Source organism: Pollachius pollachius (genome assembly GCF_949987615.1).
Source record: "Pollachius pollachius genome assembly, contig: scaffold_47, whole genome shotgun sequence".
NCBI lineage: Eukaryota > Metazoa > Chordata > Actinopteri > Gadiformes > Gadidae > Pollachius > Pollachius pollachius.
Window position 1 is genome coordinate 77,097 of NW_027641604.1, and position 20,234 is coordinate 97,330.

Here is a 20,234-nt window from a genome sequence, read left to right on the forward strand (position 1 = left end):
TTGTGACATCAGAATAAAAAACTGCATTATCCTTTGTTTTATACTTTCACAAGATTTTGGCATCTTTCCATTAAATAGCCTATTTCGGATTGAAAAGCAAAAGACACATTCTAGCTAGTGATGATGCAAGATCTTAATTTTCAAAACAGAAACTTGAGACAATATTGGAACTTGGCATATGAATGATTTTTTTTATGCCAAGTCACACACATTTAATGGGCAATTCAGTCACTTCAGCCATTGATTTCTATCAGTTTTATTCATATAAATCATTTGATGGACATTAGTCCACCTTGATTCTGAGGACAGATGATCTCTTCTCCAGCATATAGGACGAGGAGAGTCAGAGCATGTTTCCAAAGACAAAATACTTTAAGCAGCGTTTTGCTTTCAAGGCAGCATGAACTATATAAAATAAACTACAAATGGGTTCCATTACTAAATAAAAGACTACAAATAAAAGCAAGACATCTTGTTAGTTCTATGACAGTACCAAACTAAACTAAATGAAGGGTTACATTACCATGTGTAAGACCACTGCAGTGAATAAAATAAAATGCATCAATGTAGAAGAAAAAACATAGAATGCATTGGACATTAAGTCTATGAATTCCTAGAATTTCATATATTTTTTAATAATTGGCAACAAACATTTTTTAAGGCTTTTTAATAGTATATGGCATACCATATGAGAAGCAGTTTGATGATTTAAGTCAAGCAATATATATTAAAGGTATGAATGACTCAAATCAAAATGTCATTCACTTTACCGGTGCAAAATGAAAACACAAAAACTGCAACATGATTCTCATTAGTGCTCAATGTACATTAGTGGGAAGGATTGCTGTAAATAGCTCAAGATCAGAAGACATGTTCCACCACCCAGGGTCACTACAGAAGAGCGCAGCCCACAGAATCGAGTGAAAGTAGAAACTCTTAGAAGTAGAAAAAACCTCACAGGGTATCTGCGTGTTGCCCGGCGTCTCGCAAGAAGGTATGGAAATAAAAAACCTGGTCGTGCCGACCCTTCCCGGAGAAGTACTGTGGCAGTCCACACAACATCCGTGTGAAAACACAAAAGTCGTCATTGTTGTCTCTGGCCACCGTGGGTATGTGCATTTGAAAATATAAAGTCTAAATTTCCAGAATACAAAAAAAATAAAAAAAAGTATCTTGCTTCTCGAGAAAAAAATGCATTTAGTGCTGCGATGTGGAGCTACCGTGCTGGTTGAGTCCAAACAGGTCTGTAGCTCTGTCCCATCTCGACCATGGCAGCGTCCGGGAAAGCGGGGGCACAGCGTCGGGTTAACCTGTAGGCGTCGGCCGGGGGCAAGGAGAGCATTGAACCGTCAACCTTCTCTCACTTTGGACGCCAGAGCAGAGTTCTCCTCTCGGACGGCCTTGTAGTCCTCCAGGATCCTCTCTAGGTTGGCCACCGTCTTGTTGCCGCTCTCCGTCTCAATCTGAAGAGGGAAAATTTCCATTTAGTCTGATGAAACCAAATCATTATATCTGTCATTTTTGCGTTCTAGATGTAGGATTTAGGCAGGAAGTAATCGTATTGGTCATTGTTGAGTTCTAGTATCCTTGTAGGGTTTAGGCGGGATGTAATCCCATTGGTTATTATTGGATTCTAGAATCTCTAGTGCTTTGGGAGGGAAGAGTGAGCGTTGTTGGAGTGTTACCTGCTCTTCTAAATCCCGAATCTCCCTCAGTATTGTCCCGGTGTCTTCAATGGTCTGTATCAGCTGGTTGCAGTTCTGTGGAGGGGGAAAGGGTTATAAGTACAGCTTAGCAAGTGTGGACGTGTTTTATAAAAGCATGGAAGGAGAATTAGTCTTACTTCATGCAGTGCAGCCAGGTACTTGTAGGATTTTCGGACGGATTCGTCTTTTTTGGCATCCTGGGGAAATTTAGGAGCAACATGTGTATTAGTTCATTATCATTGTAGTTCATCATTCAGTCATGAATTAATTAAAAAACGTAACCAAATTACCAGAGTAAAGGAATGTCGTTCTCCTGGCATTCACATCCTACACCTGGTTTAAAGGCTTGACCCTAATTAGCTTTTCGTCATTAAGGGATCAATAGTCAAGAACATTGGCACTCAGCCCCACCCCTAGCAGGGTCTATCATGATCAAACTAACACCCATTAAAGCTGCAGAAGGATAGATGCCTCTAACCTCTACAATAAAAGGCACCTTTAAAGTGCTGATGGACAAACCTACACAACCATAGTTTGAAATATAAACAAAAACCTTTAGTTGGGGTCAAGGGTTCCCTAAAAGGACCTGAAACGGTTCTCTCCTTCCCATCACAACATCACACTGTTTGGGTGTGGGACTAAATGAGTCCCTGAACATTTACATTCAGCTTTATGTTAATGCTAATGTACTTATTGTAAGTCACTTTTATCCAAAGGGACTTACAATAAGTACATTAGTCATAAGAAAGTGAAACAATATATCGCTGTCGGTACAGTAAGGATGTTCATAGAACCAAGTACTAAAAATTACTATTCCCTGTATACAACACAAATAGCTAGGATAAGTTGCTACACAACTAAGTACTATAACTAAGTATGAAATACAATAAGCAGGAAGGGTAAGGGGGGAGGCTCTGCAGAGTCTAGGTGAACTCTGAACAGGTGAGCTTTGAGTCTTTTGCTGAAGCTGCTGAGCGACTCTGCGGTCCGAACATCGGAAGGGAGCTCGTTCACTCACAGAGGAACAGGGCTGTCCCAGAACACATAACCCAACGCTGCACTGTGCTACGGTTCAATTACACATTCCCATTGAACAGACAGCGCGCGTCTACTCTACCCATGATTTCATTCATGGTTCTGCGTCCCAAAGTGGAGTTTGATTTTTGGACCGTTCTAAGTAAACTAAGGTAAATTGGGCTAGATTAAGCTTTAGGGTCTTTGGACCTCAGCAACCGGACAAACTGATGCATCGTTCAACCTGATGATCTTAAAACAAACCAGAGAGGGACTGGAATGATCTCTAGAAAATATCAGCAGTATTTGCATTTGGGCCACAATACTATTCGATGAAGATCTCTTTGTTGCCATCAAGAACTAAAGAGCCAGAGCAAACAATACCCCTATGATCATAGTTTTTTAGCATGGTGGTCCCAGTTGGAACCAACCCACCAAACCCTGTCAGTGTTAATGGTCCACTGCCAAGGTTAGGCACAGGACTGATGTTCTCACCTTGAAGACCAGCTCATCAGTGACAGCGAACGTCCTGTCCAGTTTTCCCGTCAGATTGTTGATCTCCTTCTGCAACTCCTTGGTGTCCGACAAAATCTATCAGCGACCAGAAACAAAGAACCCTATATGAGTGACCTCTTCCCCCTCTTACAGAGACCAGTGAGAGCACTGTTCAACGAGCCGCAGTGGAGCGGGCTGTCTGGCTGCACCCCCCAGCGTAGGGCCCAGTGTCCCCCCCAGTGTAGGGCCCAGTGTCCCCCCCAGTGTAGGGCCCAGTGACCCCCCCAGTGTAGGGCCCAGTGTCCCCCCCCAGTGTAGGGCCCAGTGTCCCCCCCAGTGTAGGGCCCAGTGTCTCCCCCCCCAGTGTCCCCCCCCCCCCAGCGTAGGGCCCAGTGTCCCCCCCCCCCCCAGCGTAGGGCCCAGGTTCCCCCCCCCCCCCCAGCGTAGGGCCCAGTGTCCGTCCCCCCCCCCAGCGTAGGGCCCAGTGTCCCCCCCCCCCCAGCGTAGGGCCCAGTGTCCCCCCCCCCCCAGCGTAGGGCCCAGGTTCCCCCCCCCCCCCAGCGTAGGGCCCAGGTTCCCCCCCCCCCCCAGCGTAGGGCCCCCCAGCGTAGGGCCCAGTGTCCCCCCCCCCCCCCCCCCCCCAGCGTAGGGCCCAGTGTCCCCCCCCCCCAGCGTAGGGCCCAGTGTCCCCCCCCCCCCCCCCAGCGTAGGGCCCAGTGTCCCCCCCCCCCCCCCCCCAGTGTAGGGCCCAGTGTCCCCCCCCCCCAGCTTAGGGCCCAGTGTCCCGTCCCCCCCCCCCCCCCAGCGTAGGGCCCAGTGTCCCCCCCCCCCCAGCGTAGGGCCCAGGTTCCCCCCCCCCCCCAGCGTAGGGCCCAGGTTCCCCCCCCCCCCCAGCGTAGGGCCCCCCAGCGTAGGGCCCAGTGTCCCCCCCCCCCCCCCCCCCCCAGCGTAGGGCCCAGTGTCCCCCCCCCCCAGCGTAGGGCCCAGTGTCCCCCCCCCCCCCCCAGCGTAGGGCCCAGTGTCCCCCCCCCCCCCCCCCCCAGTGTAGGGCCCAGTGTCCCCCCCCCCCAGCTTAGGGCCCAGTGTCCCGTCCCCCCCCCCCCCCAGCGTAGGGCCCAGTGTCCCCCCCCCCCCCCCCCCCCCCCCCCCCCCCCCCCCCCCAGTGTAGGGCCCAGTGTCGTCTCCCCCCCCCCCCGAGCAGGACACATAACACCAAACTGCTCCCACCCATCTGGCTGTTCCGGGGCATGGTTGGAACCGCCGTTGGTTTACGAATGGGTGAATTATTAATGGGTGTAGGAATGGGTGGATTATGAATGGGTGTAGGAATGGGTGGATTATGAATGGGTGTAGGAATGGGTGAATGTGAGGCACTAGCTGTAAAGCACTTTGAGAAAAGAACAATATAAAAGCTGATACCATCCAGTATTTAACTTTAAGAGCAGTGTTGTCATTCATCAACAGCTCAACATCTTAATAAAAAGTGAACAGCTCCTCCTAGAGGTCCCACTGAGAGCTCAATAACCTCCATTCCATCATCCATACACGGTCTCAAAGGCTGTCAGTCATTGTTAACGATGGCTGTGATGTTGCTTTGTCCACACACACACACACACACACACACACACACACACACACACACACACACACACACACACACACACACACACACACACACACACACACACACACACACACACACACACACCATAGAATGCGTTGGTAACGGCCCTGACGACAGGCCTGGGATTCATCGTGCCACCATAACTATTGAAGTCACCACCTTCTACCTATCCTGAGCGGTTTGGCCCCCAGCCTCACCTTGGTGATCTTACACTGACCAGTGACAGCACTGTTCAGGTGAGCGGTTTGGCCCCCAGCCTCACCTTGGTGATCTCCTCCTTCTGTTTCTTGATGTTGCCAACGATCTCCAGGATCCTCAGGGTGTAGGCCGAGCGGGAGACGTCCTTTGGAAGGTTCTCCAGCTCAGAGATCTGGTGGGGAATACAGACAGGTGAGCCCCAGACAGGTAGACCAGACAGGTGAGCCACGTACAGGTAGACCACAGACAGGTAACCCACAAACAGGTGAGCCACGTACAGGTAAACCACAGACAGGTGAGCCACAGACAGGTAGACCACAAACAGGTGAGCCACAAACAGGTGAGCCACATACAGGTAGACCACAGACAGGTGAGCCACAGACAGGTGAGCCACAGACAGGTAGACCACAGACAGGTAGACCACAGACAGGTAGACCAGACAGGTAGACCAGACAGGTCAGCCACAGACAGGTGAGCCAGACAGGTAGACCACAGACAGGTAGACCAGACAGGTGAGCCACAGACAGGTGAGCCACAGACAGGTGAGCCACAGACAGGTGAGCCACAGACTGGTGAACAACGATTCGTAGAGCTCCTTAGGTTTACTACCACTACTACTAGCTCTGTTCCTTCCTAGCGTCCTAACTGCCACAATATCTGTTCCTTGCTAGCGTCCTAACTGCCACAATATCTGTTCCTTCCTAGCGTCCTAACTGCCACAATATCTGTTCCTTCCTAGCGTCCTAACTGCTACAATATCTGTTCCTTCCTAGCGTCCTAACTGCCACAATATCTGTTCCTTCCTAGCGTCCTAACTGCCACAATATCTGTTCCTTCCTAGCGTCCTAACTGCCACAATATCTGTTCCTTCCTAGCGTCCTAACTGCCACAATATCTGTTCCTTCCTAGCGTCCTAACTGCCACAATATCTGTTCCTTCCTAGCGTCCTAACTGCCACAATATCTGTTCCTTGCTAGCGTCCTAACTGCCACAATATCTGTTCCTTGCTAGCGTCCTAACTGCCACAATATCTGTTCCTTCCTAGCGTCCTAACTGCCACAATATCTGTTCCTTGCTAGCGTCCTAACTGCCACAAAAACTGTTCCTTCCTAGCGTCCTAACTGCCACAATATCTGTTCCTTCCTAGCGTCCTAACTGCCACAATATCTGTTCCATGCTAGCGTCCTCTGAACCTCACCAGCTGCTTGTAGACAGACTCCTTCTTCTTGGCCTTCTCTGCAGTCTCCCTGATCTTCTCATGAAGGTCCTTGATCTCAGAGAGTTGCCTCGAGGACTCCACCTGTGGGTGGAATAAAGCATGAAACAGATTTGGCTGGAATGAATCATGGCCTAGTTACTATTAACCACCTACAAACAGCAGACGCTTCTATCCAAAGCAACTGACATTGAATGTAAGGGGTAGGGGTATAGATCTCCCTCCTGCTCAAGGATAGGCTAACAGGTTAGACTATAGACGTCGGGATTGAACCCAGTACAGGTTAGACTGTAGACGTCGGGATTGAACCCAGAACAGGTTAGACTATAGACGTCGGGATTGAACCCAGTACAGGTTAGACTATAGACGTCGGGGATTGAACCCAGTACAGGTTAGACTATAGACGTCGGGATTGAACCCAGTACAGGTTAGACTATAGACGTCGGGATTGAACCCAGTACAGGTTAGACTATAGACATCTGGGATTGAACCCAGTACAGGTTAGACTATAGACATCGGGATTGAACCCAGTACAGGTTAGACTATAGACATCGGGGATTGAACCCAGTACAGGTTAGACTATAGACGTCGGGATTGAACCCAGTACAGGTTAGACTATAGACGTCGGGTTTTGGGGAGTCCCAGTACAGTACATAACCCTAACCCAGTACATAACATTAGCGGCGCCAGCAGACCCCAGGCCCAGGTCGATAAGAGGTCCTCTATGCAGACGGGAGAGTGAACTCACATCCTGATTGGTGCAGAGCTCTTTGAGTCTGCGGTGCTCCTGGATGAGCGGGTCGCGGTGCTTCTCCCACTGGGCGGCCAGGCTCACCAGCCGCTTAGCACTGGCCTCCACCAGCGTCTAGGGGCCAGACACAAGGATGGGTGACTGTTTCAGAATTATTAACACATTGAGATGAGTGTTCGTATTTAATAGTACTTTAATTCAAACACAACATCAGTATTCATTTATAATACATTGGGGCCATCACTGTTGTACTGTTTGATCACAGCTCAGTTTGTATGTATCTGAACAAACTCATTGGACACTCTCAGGAAACCTGATCAAAGCTATGCTCAGTTTGGACGGGTAAACAATGTTTATCATCAGGGTAAAGCCCCCGAAAACACTAAATATAGATTCCGTTTTGGAAGTGAAACCCAGGTAATGGTGTCCAAAAGCCCTGGTACCCATGGAAACACAGTATGGGTGACAGAGAAGGGAAACTCCCAGCGTCTCACCTGGAGCTTTGCCAGGTTGTTGTGGGCGTCAGGCAGCAGCTCCACTGTCTGTCTCTTCACCTGCAGGCTGTCCTCCTTCTCCTGGTTGCCCTGCTCCCGCTCCTTCAGCTCATGGGTCACCTGGGTTAGGGTTAGGGTCATGAGGGTTAGGGTCATGAGGGTTAGGGCCAGGGGTGAGGTTAGGGTTAGGGCTAGGTTTGAGGTTTTGAGGGCTCACCTGGGCCACGCTGAGGTTCATCTGCTTCATGCGGTCGCTGAGCCGCTCTGTGCCCAGCGCCACCTGCTGGAGCTGCTCCTCCAGCTCCCCGAGCTCCACCTGCTGCCTGGCCCGCAGCTCTCCCTCCGATTGGCCCCCCAGCGGCATGGAGCTGGCCACCGCCGCCATCTGCTCCACCAGCAGCCCCGGGTCCTAGAGGCAGCCGCGTTTGAGACAGGGATTACACCAGCGGCACAGCAGGGGGCTGGCTACACGCAGTAGAGTCTACGGCACAGCAGGGGGCTGGCTACACGCAGTAGAGTCTACGTCACAGCTCAGACACTCACACACACACACACACACACACACACACACACACACACACACACACACACACACACACACACACACACAGCGTTAGGTTAAATGATAGCAGTAGCAAGTAGGGATCGACCGATACCGATTTTTTAGTGCAGATACCGATTTTTTTAATCAGCCTTCGCCGATACGCAGATACCGATTTTCTTGAGCCGATATTTGGAGCCGGTAATACCCTGGAAATCCAGAGTTCTCGCGAGAGCACAATTTGAATTTGCTCAGCGAGTCACTCTGGGAACGAGCAATATACTGGTGTATATTCTGGGCCTCTCCTGGCCCAGAACATTAATCAATCACATCGATGTATCAATATAGGCGGGCCAAAAGCATTGCTGTTTTACCGACTGGATACGGCAAGAGTCTTATCTATTGGTTAGCTCCACTGGCCTGGATACGTCAGCCCTTGTATTCTTCTGATTGTTCATAGTGTTATCCAATGTGTGTTATCCAGTGGTATTTTCAAATGCATGCTTGGTGCCGCCCCTCGAGTTGGGCCATTTTCATTACTCGTTGCCAGACCCTACAGCTTCCTAGATGTGGGTCTGGATTTCCAGGCTAAGCCTCCCTCAATTTACATTATAAAAATTACACAATGATGATAACAAATGTTACAATGTGTCGATTTTAAAAAATTAACATTTATTGAACTGTCTGTAAATAAAAAAAAATAAAAAAACGGCTGATACTGAAAGAAATATCGGCTGATACCGATACACGTAAAGAACCAAATATCGGCCGGCCAAAATATTGGTTGATTACTAGTAGCAAGCTTTGCATTTGACATTGTGCATCCGATTACAGAATCCTACTGAGCCCAGGGGTGACTTTTTCTTTATCTCGTTCACCTTCAGGATTCTGTAGATCCTTAGAGGCTGAAGAGAATTTATATTATTCTTCACTCCAACCGTGAGCCCTGCTGACGTTATATTCTTATATCTTTATTTAACTGCTCTTACTGAACTTTGACTTGTTCATATTGGATCCACGACTGTCGAACAGTACACGGCCTCAACAGACTGAAGATACATGCTCTGGGTAACCAGAAGCTCATTTAAAGCAGAATAAAGACATACAAAACACAGCCTGGGATTTTCAGGCCAATTAACCTTCCTGTCAGATTTGACGTAGAATTACACCTGCAAAACCAACCAGGTCAGGTTTCGATGCATATATTTTCTTGTAACGTGTTCATTCAAAGGTGGGTTCTTCTTCTTCTTGCTGCTATAGCTCACTCCACACCCTCAGGGCTGCTTGATACTATGTTACTGCATTCCGTACGTTCTGTGCGTGTGCGTGTGCTTGCTGTGTGTGGGACTCACCTGTGTGAAGGTGAACTTCTGGGTGTGGGTGAAGTGGGTGCCCTTGGGCAGCAGGCGGTCCCCGGGGCCCGAGCCCTGGAAGGAGAGCAGCAGCTGGGTCAGGTCGGAGCCCGCCCCCCCGGAGCCCGCCCCCCCGGACCCCGGGGACGGCGTGCCGGGCGCCGAGCGCAGCTGCTCCTGGATCCGCTTCTGCAGGCGGGCCGCCTTCCTGGAGCGGTACTCCTGGAGGGAGCGCCGACAGAGAGGTTAGGGAATAACCCTAACCCTACCCCGACAGAGGGGTTAGGGAATAACCCTAACCCCGACAGAGAGGTTAGGGAATAACCCTAACCCTAACCCCGACAGAGAGGTTAGGGAATAACCCTAACCCTAACCCCGACAGAGAGGTTAGGGAATAACCCTAACCCTAACCCCGACAGAGGGGTTAGGGAATAACCCTAACCCAGACAGAGAGGTTAGGGAATAACCCTAACCCTAACCCAGACAGAGAGGTTAGGGAATAACCCTAACCCTAACCCCGACAGAGGGGTTAGGGAATAACCCTAACCCAGACAGAGAGGTTAGGGAATAACCCTAACCCTAACCCAGACAGAGAGGTTAGGGAATAACCCTAACCCTAACCCCGACAGAGAGGTTAGGGAATAACCCTAACACCGACAGAGAGGTTAGGGAATAACCCTAACCCCGACAGAGAGGTTAGGGAATAACCCTAACCCTAACCCCGACAGAGAGGTTAGGGAATAACCCTAACACCGACAGAGAGGTTAGGGAATAACCCTAACCCAGACAGAGAGGTTAGGGAATAACCCTAACCCTAACCCCGACAGAGAGGTTAGGGAATAACCCTAACCCCGACAGAGAGGTTAGGGAATAACCCTAACCCCGACAGAGAGGTTAGGGAATAACCCTAACCCTAACCCCGACAGAGAGGTTAGGGAGTAACCCTAACCCTAACCCCGACAAAGAGGTTAGAGAAACGCTTTGCTGTATTATAGGGTTGGGGTTCAGTGTTTCCCCTAGGATGGAGTTGCAGCAGCGGAGGTGAAATGTTTTTTTGTGCGCTCGCAAAATCGCACCCTGCCGGGTGGTTTCTATGTGTCTACCGGCACCAGAAGGGTGTACATACAGTACATTTGTGCACAGTAATGAGCAGGGGAAATATGGAGGGATTGAACATAATAAGTATAATCTTTAAAACAATTATTTAACAAAAAATATATTATATCAACAACCACATTAAAATCACATAACCCAAATACTACAACAATCGAAAAGGTCTGTGCCTCAAACCAATGCATCTTCCCCCTCCCTCCCCTCTCCCCATCACAAAGGTTGTAGTAGGACCATAAAGAGGCCATGCCTCTATGGAACAAGTTTTGGGGCTCTAGAGTCAATAATGGCGACGCTATTGAAATTGTACCATTGTGGTCGTTTTCAGTTTTGCACTTTGCAGACGGTCCCTAAGCTCGCGGCTGAAAGCCGACAGCTCATAGAAGCCAATGCAATTCACCGTTCGCTAAAGACGGCTCGTTTGGATGAAAACAATGTTGTAGCTGGTTCTCTGGGTTACTACACTCAATTGTAATGCAACGATGTTTCACTGATGATCTATTGAACTGCAAACTCTGAATCTGCCAATTTATTTCCAACTTTACGGAAGTTCCTCTCCGTTTATATGCTTTACTCACAGGTGTGTGAATTTACCTGGATATGAAGCGCATATCCAGCGTCCGTTAGGGTTATTACCCCCAGTGTTTCCCCTATATGCACCTAGCAGTGGCGGTACTAACCCTCACCCCGACAGAGAGAGGAGAACAGAAGAGGCCCATCTGTCCAGAGCTTCACTGCAGCTCCGGCTGCCAGAACCAGGGTTGATGACGTGGGGGGGGGGGGGGGGGGGGGGGGTCGTACCTCCGGCGTGAGGCGGGACAGCAAGCCCTGGCTGTTCCACTCGCTGTCCCACTCCTGGGCAGCGCTGAGCTCGGCCGTGTGCTGCTCCAGCAGGGACGCCACCAGCGCCCCCTGGTGGGGGGGCTGAGCTGTGACGGGCAGGACCACGTCCCTCTGGTAATCCCTCAATGCTGATTGGCGGGAACGGGAGAATTTGAACAGGAAAAAGGTTGATATTATTTTGAGAGAAAACACCAGTAGAAAATGAAAGGCGTTTCTGTTTTAAGTAACTAGACCGTAACAATACAGCAGCAAACAGGAACAGGAAGAATGGAAAAGTGGTCAGTCTGAAACTATAAATATAATGGTGAAGCCTCCTCATTTAGGATGCCAACAAGTAAGCTGGGAGCCTTGCAGCTGGGAGTCCACCCCCCTCCAAACTCCATGAACCCATACCTCTTTCTCATTCTGTGGTCAAACAGCTATTACGGCCTACCTTTGGGTGGCGCCCTCCCTGTAGATTTGTTGCTGTACGGTAAACTCAGCGGCTGAGTTCGGAGACTCTGGGACGTTCCAACACTCTGAAAACAACAGCAACCAATCAGAGCTCAGAGTCTAAAGCAGATGTCACCAAGACACTACCAGCTACTTCTGTTAAAACTAAAGGTTTGGCCACACTGAACGCATTACGCGCCTAACCTGACGCTTGATCATTGTGTGTCACAAAACTGGTTCAACGCGCCTACGCTTCTCCCTGAGGGGGCTTATTTTCGATAATGACCGGCGACGTTCTATACATTATCCCGCTTATTACACGGCTACTTGCCAAAACGAAAAAATAACTTCAGACGCTGGGGTTGACAAGTTACCGGACTACTACCCATGCAAGTCAACGGAGTGTTCCACGGCATTGAGAAGACCCGTGTAATAAAGGCCTATAATATTTCTGTTTATGGCATAGATTTCTACTCAGATTAGGCCAATAAAGCAAAAAACACAAACGCTTGATCAAAGGCCCGGCCCAAGGATAGTGGTGGGAAATATCGGCCCGACCCGGACGGCGGATCGGCTCAGGCTCGGGCAGAGAATCTAAACTGACATCCTCCGTAGGCGCTCACAGCTGTGTGAGTTTCACCACCTACTCATCGTTTCAGCACACACTGAAACGATGACTTGGTCATCCATGTTCTTTCTGCTTCTGTGCGTCCTCCGTCTCTCTGCCAGTGACATCGGGTCAAGCTCAACGCTGATTGGCTATCGTTAAATTCTTTGAACTCTGCGCGTTGATGCATTATTTAGGTGCGTAAAACGCATCTAACGCGCTGCTTTAGCGCATGTAACGCATCTACGCGCCTAAACCAAAGGTTCCCTATTCAAAAATGCAGATTTTCAACACCTCTAACACGCGTAACGGGTTCAGTGTGGCCGTACCATAATAGCTATGAGATGTTGCTTTTAGTCATTTTGATAGTTATTCCGATGTCTTTCTTTGGGGATCGATAGTGCTGTTGATTAAGGAGTGTTACCTGTGTTTTACAAAGGAGAGGCAGCCTGCAGTTGTGGGGCAGCCAAGGGAGGGCGAGCTGGGCTTTGATTTTTGCGGAAATAGCTCTCTGGAGCACCACTGATTTACCTGGAAGGGTAACAGGAGAAATTAAGCTAATTCACGGCACTAACTTCAAGATACTTTGGCCCATGGTGGTCCTTCCTTCTTAAAAATGTCTGCACCAAACAAATTACAACATATCACCATGTCCACGCTACAATAACAAACACTTATGTAATGTGATGAAGAGGGTCTGTGTTGTGATGTAGAGGGTCTGTTGTGATGAAGAGGGTCTGTGTTGTGATGAAGAGGGTCTGTGTTGTGATGTAGAGGGTCTGTGTTGATGAAGAGGTCTGTGTTGTGATGAAGAGGTCTGTGTTGTGATGAAGAGGGTTTGTGATGTAGATGGTCTGTGTTGATGAAGAGGGTCTGTGTTGTGATGAAGAGGGTCTGTGTTGTGATGTAGAGGGTCTGTTGTGATGAAGAGGGTCTGTGTTGTGATGAAGAGGGTTTGTGATGTTGAGGGTCTGTTGTGATGAAGAGGATCTGTGTTGTGATGAAGAGGGTTTGTGATGTAGAGGGTCTGTGTTGTGATGAAGAGGGTCTGTTGTGATGAAGAGGGTCTGTGTTGTGATGTAGAGTGTCTGTTGTGAAGAAGAGGATCTGTGTTGTGATGTAGAGGGTCTGTGTTGATGAAAAGGGTCTGTGTTGTGATGAAGAGGTCTGTGTTGTGATGTAGAGGGTCTGTGTTTATGAAGGGGGTCTGTGTTGTGATGATGTGATGAAGAGGATCTGTGTTGTGATGAAGGGGGTCTGTGTTGTGATGAAGAGGTCTGTGTTGTGATGAAGAGGGTCTGTTGTGATGTAGAGGGTCTGTTGTGATGAAGAGGATCTGTGTTGTGATGAAGAGGATCTGTGTTGTGATGAAGAGGGTCTGTTGTGATGAAGAGGATCTGTGTTGTGATGAAGAGGTCTGTGTTGTGATGAAGAGGGTCTGTGTTGTGATGTAGAGGGTCTGTGTTGTGATGAAGAGGGTCTGTTGTGATAAAGAGGATCTGTGTTGTGATGAAGAGGTCTGTGTTGTGATGAAGAGGTCTGTGTTGTGATGAAGAGGACACTATGTAGCGTATTGGACCGGCCTGCGGGTTGATCCGATGCCTCGGCGCTCTCTCTCGGCAGCTTCTCCACCAGGAACATGAGCAGGGAGCGGATCTCGGGCTCATTGCTGTACAGGAAGGTCTGGTAGCCCATCTCCCCCTTGTAGCCCAGGTCCTGGAAGAGCAGTGCACTGTGAAGGTCTGTGGACCCCCGCCCAGGCACCCCCTTTGTATTGAACCAGTTCTTTCTATGTCTACAATGCAAGACATTTTAAGTTCTGATTAATAGTCAAACGGACTGAACGGGTAATACATAGGCATCTTTGTAAGTGGGAATATTATAGGTCTTCACTAATATATCTGTGTGTTGTGTGAGATTTGAGTGTGTGTCGAGTGTGTGAAGCTGCTTGCTGTTACTTCTCAGTGACACAGGATGCCTTGTAGACATTTTACAGCAGTGCACTGTCAATGTTCCACTCCGGTTAACCTAGTGCAGGTTAACCAGTCTACCTCCCCTTTAGTCTGAAGCACCTAACTCACATGGCTCATCCTTGCTAACCACAGAGCGACATTTTGTATTCCTGCATAATGGAAAAGATCTTTTGAACAATAGTAAAATGCATAGTTGGCCATTGTAAAGAGCCTGATAGAGTGGATTTTATAATCCACCTACAGGTCTGTATTCCCACCAGTGGCAGCAGGAAAGGAACAGTTTTTGAGAGCTCTTCTTTCAGAATGAGTTTGGTGGTGCTACTGGTAAATCGTGTAAAAAGCAACCGTAGTCACTAATGAGCCTGACAGTCACTGCAGCAGCATGTGACCAACACATGATATAAAACACAGGGGATCCAATCATGCAAGGGCCGTTCATGGAGACTACTGTAGAACCCATAAGCCAGCATGTTTTATTGGGCTTTTTACTTTTCTATACCTTGGTATTAGGCAGGAATCTCAAACTATGTTCTAGAATGCATGTATGCTCAATACTAAAAATGGTGTCGTTGAGACCTGGCTTGATGTGGTCAATGAGTCTAATAAAAGTACCGTGAGGAGAATGCCACATACTGCCTACCGTGACTTCATGCTAGCCGGAGCTACTGCTACCAGACCATAACCTTAACCTGCACCATCCCACGTTGCAACAGACTCATCCCAAACCCATTCATCTAGGAGTTCCCTCGTTCAATGATTTACACACACCAAGAGTTATCACCCGTTTCAGCCGACTCACAGAATTCAAAGAAAGGGAATTTCAATAAAATAGTTGTGACTGCTTCCAGCATTCATTGAACGTAGCTGACACAATTAAAGGTTAAAATATCGATGACAAAGCATGCAGATTACTGACCACATGACCGTTGTTATAATGAATCACTTCCACATTCTGGAGGGCCCAGATCTAATTATAGCAAGAGACTGGACCTCATTCGTTTGCATCTGTTCACACTGCACTCAAACAAGATGTGATTATAACAAAAGTATAATGCATCCCGTGCATTAATATCTGCTCACTCACTTCACGTAAAACCACCATATCGTGACCACATCAGAGAATCCAATGTCAAGCCCAATGTTCCAGTTCTAAGCATTGGAGCTCTTACCTGACAAGCCTGTGCCAAGCCCATCCCTACCCGGAAGCGGGCAGACATGCCGGGGGGCAGCGACGGCGACAGCCCCCCTCCCAGGGCGGGGTTGATGACCCGGACACATCGCACCACCGCCTCCACGATCAGCTCGCTGGTGAACTGTTTCACACTCTGAATGTCTTCAGCCACCTCTCTGTGGTCGCAAGGTGAAAGGTACAACTAGATCAATAGGGTGTCTGAAAACACAGTACAATAAGTGACCCCCTAGCCTGCCTGCGCACGCGCGCGCGCACACACACACACACACGGTATTGCTCGAGACCAACACATGACTATAACGTTACACCATAATCATTTGTTAATGGCATGTGAATGAACGATAGGTGGGAGTGGATGGTGTTGTCAAGACTGGCACACACATATGTTCATAACTATATCCCGTACTGTTGCCTATTCACCTCTCCAATGCATTCAGTACCAGGCTACAGCCGGGCTAATGCTACTGTTGGATGGACACATACACTGAATGTATACGTACGTGCCGCTTTGTCGGAGTGCGTGGATCAAAATCTTATCAACTTCCTCCATTGTTCACGTTTACTGCCGATCTGCGATACGAAATAACAGCGGCAAAGAGCAGCTCAGCTGATGTCAAACGGCTGAATGATGTGTTTAACATTTGATAAAACCATGCTAGCCCAGTAGCCAGCAGCTAATAAGGAGCGCTGGCGCCCATTGACCGAGCGCTACAGACTCGAACCGATGTGCTCTTTAGCAGGGCATTTCTTCCGACTTGCCGGATATATTTGCATTGAGCAATAGAAGTCCCTAGCTAGTTTAGTTTAGCAGCTACACTCTACACAGACATTTCTCTCAGCGTCTAGTCGGGTTCACAGAGAAAGTCACGCAGCGCTTGTGCCGCGGGGTGTTGTGGGAGGTGGAGTTTTAAATGGATGTCAGAGCCATAGATATATATACTGACGCAAAGCAATGAAACCCAGTAAAACTTGGACTCCCAGGGTGCTTCGCGAGAGATTGGGTTTAGGAGTCGCATGACCAAATAAAACGGTTAACCCTGTCATTCCCAGGTGGGGGTTATGGTGTGTTCCGGATGCCTCGGACACCAGCCTTCCGAGTTGCACTCGTGACGTCATTTCATGTCTCGTAGCATTTATAGCATTACCCTAGCGTTCTTTAATAGGTCCATTGTTCCCCTTCGTCTTTGTGATTTTGTCATGTCATTGGCTAGTCGTTGTTATTGTTAGCTACATTAGCCTCTTCAGCAAACCAGCTCGAAAACAAACAACACAACTTTACATTGTATTGCACTCACAGCAAGACCGTGCAATGCATAAATTGGTGACCGGAATAAAGTTATGGGGTCAGAACAGTCTCATTAATAATGAATGCACAGAGAACGATTCACAAATGTATTTTGTGATTTAAATATAAATTACTCTCTTCTCACAAATACATTTCAATGCACACACAAATGGATATCGGTATGTATAAATGTAAAATAAATCCATAAACAAAAATAAGTTTCACAAACACATTTCTGATCCACATACAAATGTGTCTTGTTTTAAATAAATGTAATATAAATCCATAAATATATTAATTAAAAAATAGTTTGCAATTTTCATCAAAATGTATTTGGATGTTGTTACATTTATATACAAACTGGTAACCTTGAATTTACAAGACGCTTTTCATTTGTGAACTTGTTGTCATTTGTGTGTGAACTGGTCTGTCTTTATGTGTGGATTTTTGAGACTCTCCTGACGTGGCTGGATTCACAAATGCATTTTTTTCAACAAGGAACTATCTGTAGCCAATCAGATGCCTCCCTCGTTTTCAGCCAATCACATGACTGCAGTGACTGGGTTTTTAGATTGTCGGTGCCGTTTACTACTTTAACGGCACCGACAATCCCAAACCCAGTCGAAACTAGATGGAAAAAGTGTGTAGTTCAAAACGTGACGCAGCTTTGACTTATTCGTCACCTAGAGATTGTTATGTACGATCATTCAAAAGCCCCGTTATTTCCCATAGACATTTGACCGAGGGAACCGGGAGGCTCGGAGGCTGGATTTATCCTTCAGATGTCGGGATTGCACCGCTCCACTCATGTGTAATCCAGACGTCCGATCAAAACTGGGAACATAAAAAAACCGGTCAGAAGAAGAAACAATATATGATTAGGCTATATATACATATATATCCTACATAAACAATGGATGAATACATTAGATATCTATATATCTTACCTTATAGACTGTATCGCTGACTTGCTGCAACAGCAGTTTATTCTGCCTTGACACTTTGTATTGATATTTTGTATTTACTTTTATTAACAAAATTATTTTCTTAAATTATTATGTTTACAGTGATTGTTTTATATGTATTTTTTATGTATGTCGCTTTGGAATAAAGCGTCTGCCAAATACTTAAACATATATAAACACCTGAAAGTTTTTTTAATGCTAAAACCACCAATCTGTTTCACTGGATTCAGAAAAAAAAAAAAAAAAGTCTTACCCAACAATGTAAGTATTTGAATATTGTTACTTGAATGACTCCATTTATATCATGGTTATATCATGGTGCTGATGGAATGTTTATTTGTGTATGGATGGATGGAATGGTCTGGAGTTTGCAGGTGGGAATTGATACAGGAAAATGATCAGACCAGAACGAGTGAAATTCAAAATACAATAAAAAGCAGCCAGGGTAAATGCAGACTGACCAATGTAGTGTATGCAAGGCATTGTGAATGTAAAAAATATCAATATCTGTGTGGGATTAAAACCCTGAGCTGGACTGTTTTGCATATCTTCTTTCTCGTGCTTCCTTTCTGAAGTTCAAGAGAGGCGAGTTTGGCAATGTGGTGCAACCTTATCTTATGAAACACAGACACAACCAATGATAACAAGTCCGAATGGTGGTTGTCGATGCCAAACTGTGTCCCCCAAGCAGAATTACATCCTCTTTTCCAATCTCCCCTCGGAATTTATGCTGCTCCCTGGCTCCCCATCCCCACTCCAAGATGGCGGCCCAGCAGCCAATGCTGCGTCTATGTATAGGATGTCTGAACACGGCCATGGCAAGTCGGCATCCGATTTGCAGTCTTCTTTTTCTTTCAGTTCACGCTATTCCTGAGAAGCTCGCCCAACGTTTACTCGTGTCTGGCCTCTCTGTCGGTCAATCTCCCTTTTCTCTCTCCGACATTGTGTTTCTCTGTCTCTTTTTAATCGGCTGATCCATGATGAATGTAACAATCCCTTCGCTACTTGTGTGAGTCGGTTCCGTGTTTGTGGGTTTGTAGTGCCGTAGAGTAATTCGGTGCTTCGCGAGACCCGAGACTCGCGCGAGAGTGGGCGGCGGGTCGCCGGCAGAAACTTGCATATTCCCTTTTCCCTCCAAGATGCGCCAGGGGCAGTCAAACAGCGGCCAATCGACCCATAAAGGGTTATAGAACCATCACAATGACTCTTAACCTCTTATATTAAGGTAATTTAAGACAAAAAAGTTGCATAGTTTCCCTTTAAATTCAATGTTTTATTATTATTTAGTTATTCAAACATAGATATTCTGTAAACCTATGTAATAGGCCTTTTGTAGTTTTTGTATTCCCATAAAGGCGGCCCTTGCACAAAACGGGAAGCAGGTACTGGGCTTTGGGGGCTCCACCACCAAAGATCTTGACACATTCTCAACATTTTGCCTCACTAAGTAGTTGATGTCACTCTTCCCTAGCAAGAAGGGACAGACTGGGGATCTTCAGATACGGGCCAGATTAGTTAACAGGGTGTAACAAGGAGCATTCAACCAATCACCTGACAGCATACATGGTTCTTTTACAATATATATAGTGGAATAACATTCCTATTAGGATTTTTATTATGTTTATTATTACATTTATTGTGAGATAGACCTATAAATCATTTCATATGTTTGTAGCCTGGAACAGTTACTGTTATTTTAAGTTAGCAGCAGACTGTTAAGCAGTTATATCGTGTGAATGCTGTAGGCTAGCAATGGAAACATCTATGTCACACACCGTTACAATACATCAACAAGGGGAGGTGGTTTCTCATGCGCTGAGACCAAACCGCTAAAGACCCCTCCACTAATGTTCACCAAAGCAAAAGAGAGGTATTTATGTGGTTAAAAGTAATGTTGATGTCTGTGTACCAACTGTCCAATGGGCATGGGAATGCCCTTGTCTGTTACCATCTGGTGTTGTTGACACAGTGCTGCTCAGGCGCAGCAACAGATGACGGTTAGCTTAACGCCAACCCTCACTCTACCGGCTAGCCCTGCTAGTGGCTTTACTTTGCTGCTCCGCCGTTCCCACCTTGTCCTGTGTGGCTTCTCTGGTCAAACTTCTGCAATGCAAGGTTCATCACCCCTCCATATTCATTTCCACTGTGTGTGTGGTTGGGGGAGTGGGATGTGTGTGTTTGCATGTGGGTGTGTTCACGCCTGGACATGCGCCTATGCATGTGTGTGTGTGATATGGGATCCGAGGGTCCACTCTGCTTGGAAACAATTCCATGAGCCACCAGAGAGCCCCCCTAACTCCATCAGCCATGTCTACTGTGTGTGTGTGTTTCTTTCTTTTTTTTTTTACAGAGGGGCGTGTTCCTGTGACAGGGCAAGTAACTTGAGACCAATGAGAAGCCGCCCTTTATTCCTCTTTCTCCATATATGCCCGCCTC

General features: G+C 47.5%; 1 protein-coding gene across 1 annotated transcript; it reads right to left on the reverse strand.

Annotated features, from left to right (window-relative positions):
- Positions 1 to 85: 85 nt before the first annotated feature.
- LOC307091542 (coiled-coil domain-containing protein 22-like) lies at positions 86 to 16,393 on the reverse strand. The gene is made up of 16 exons (XM_079759181.1): positions 16,049 to 16,393; positions 15,526 to 15,703; positions 13,967 to 14,099; positions 12,808 to 12,914; positions 11,778 to 11,862; positions 11,303 to 11,472; positions 9,392 to 9,613; positions 7,716 to 7,907; positions 7,499 to 7,618; positions 7,002 to 7,118; positions 6,236 to 6,337; positions 5,102 to 5,209; positions 3,216 to 3,311; positions 1,844 to 1,903; positions 1,686 to 1,760; positions 86 to 1,463 (listed from the first exon to the last, which is right to left on the reverse strand). The coding sequence occupies exons 1-16, from the start codon at positions 16,096 to 16,098 to the stop codon at positions 1,350 to 1,352; spliced, it is 1,929 nt and encodes a 642-aa protein (XP_079615307.1). The 5' UTR covers positions 16,099 to 16,393; the 3' UTR covers positions 86 to 1,349.
- Positions 16,394 to 20,234: the final 3,841 nt, after the last annotated feature.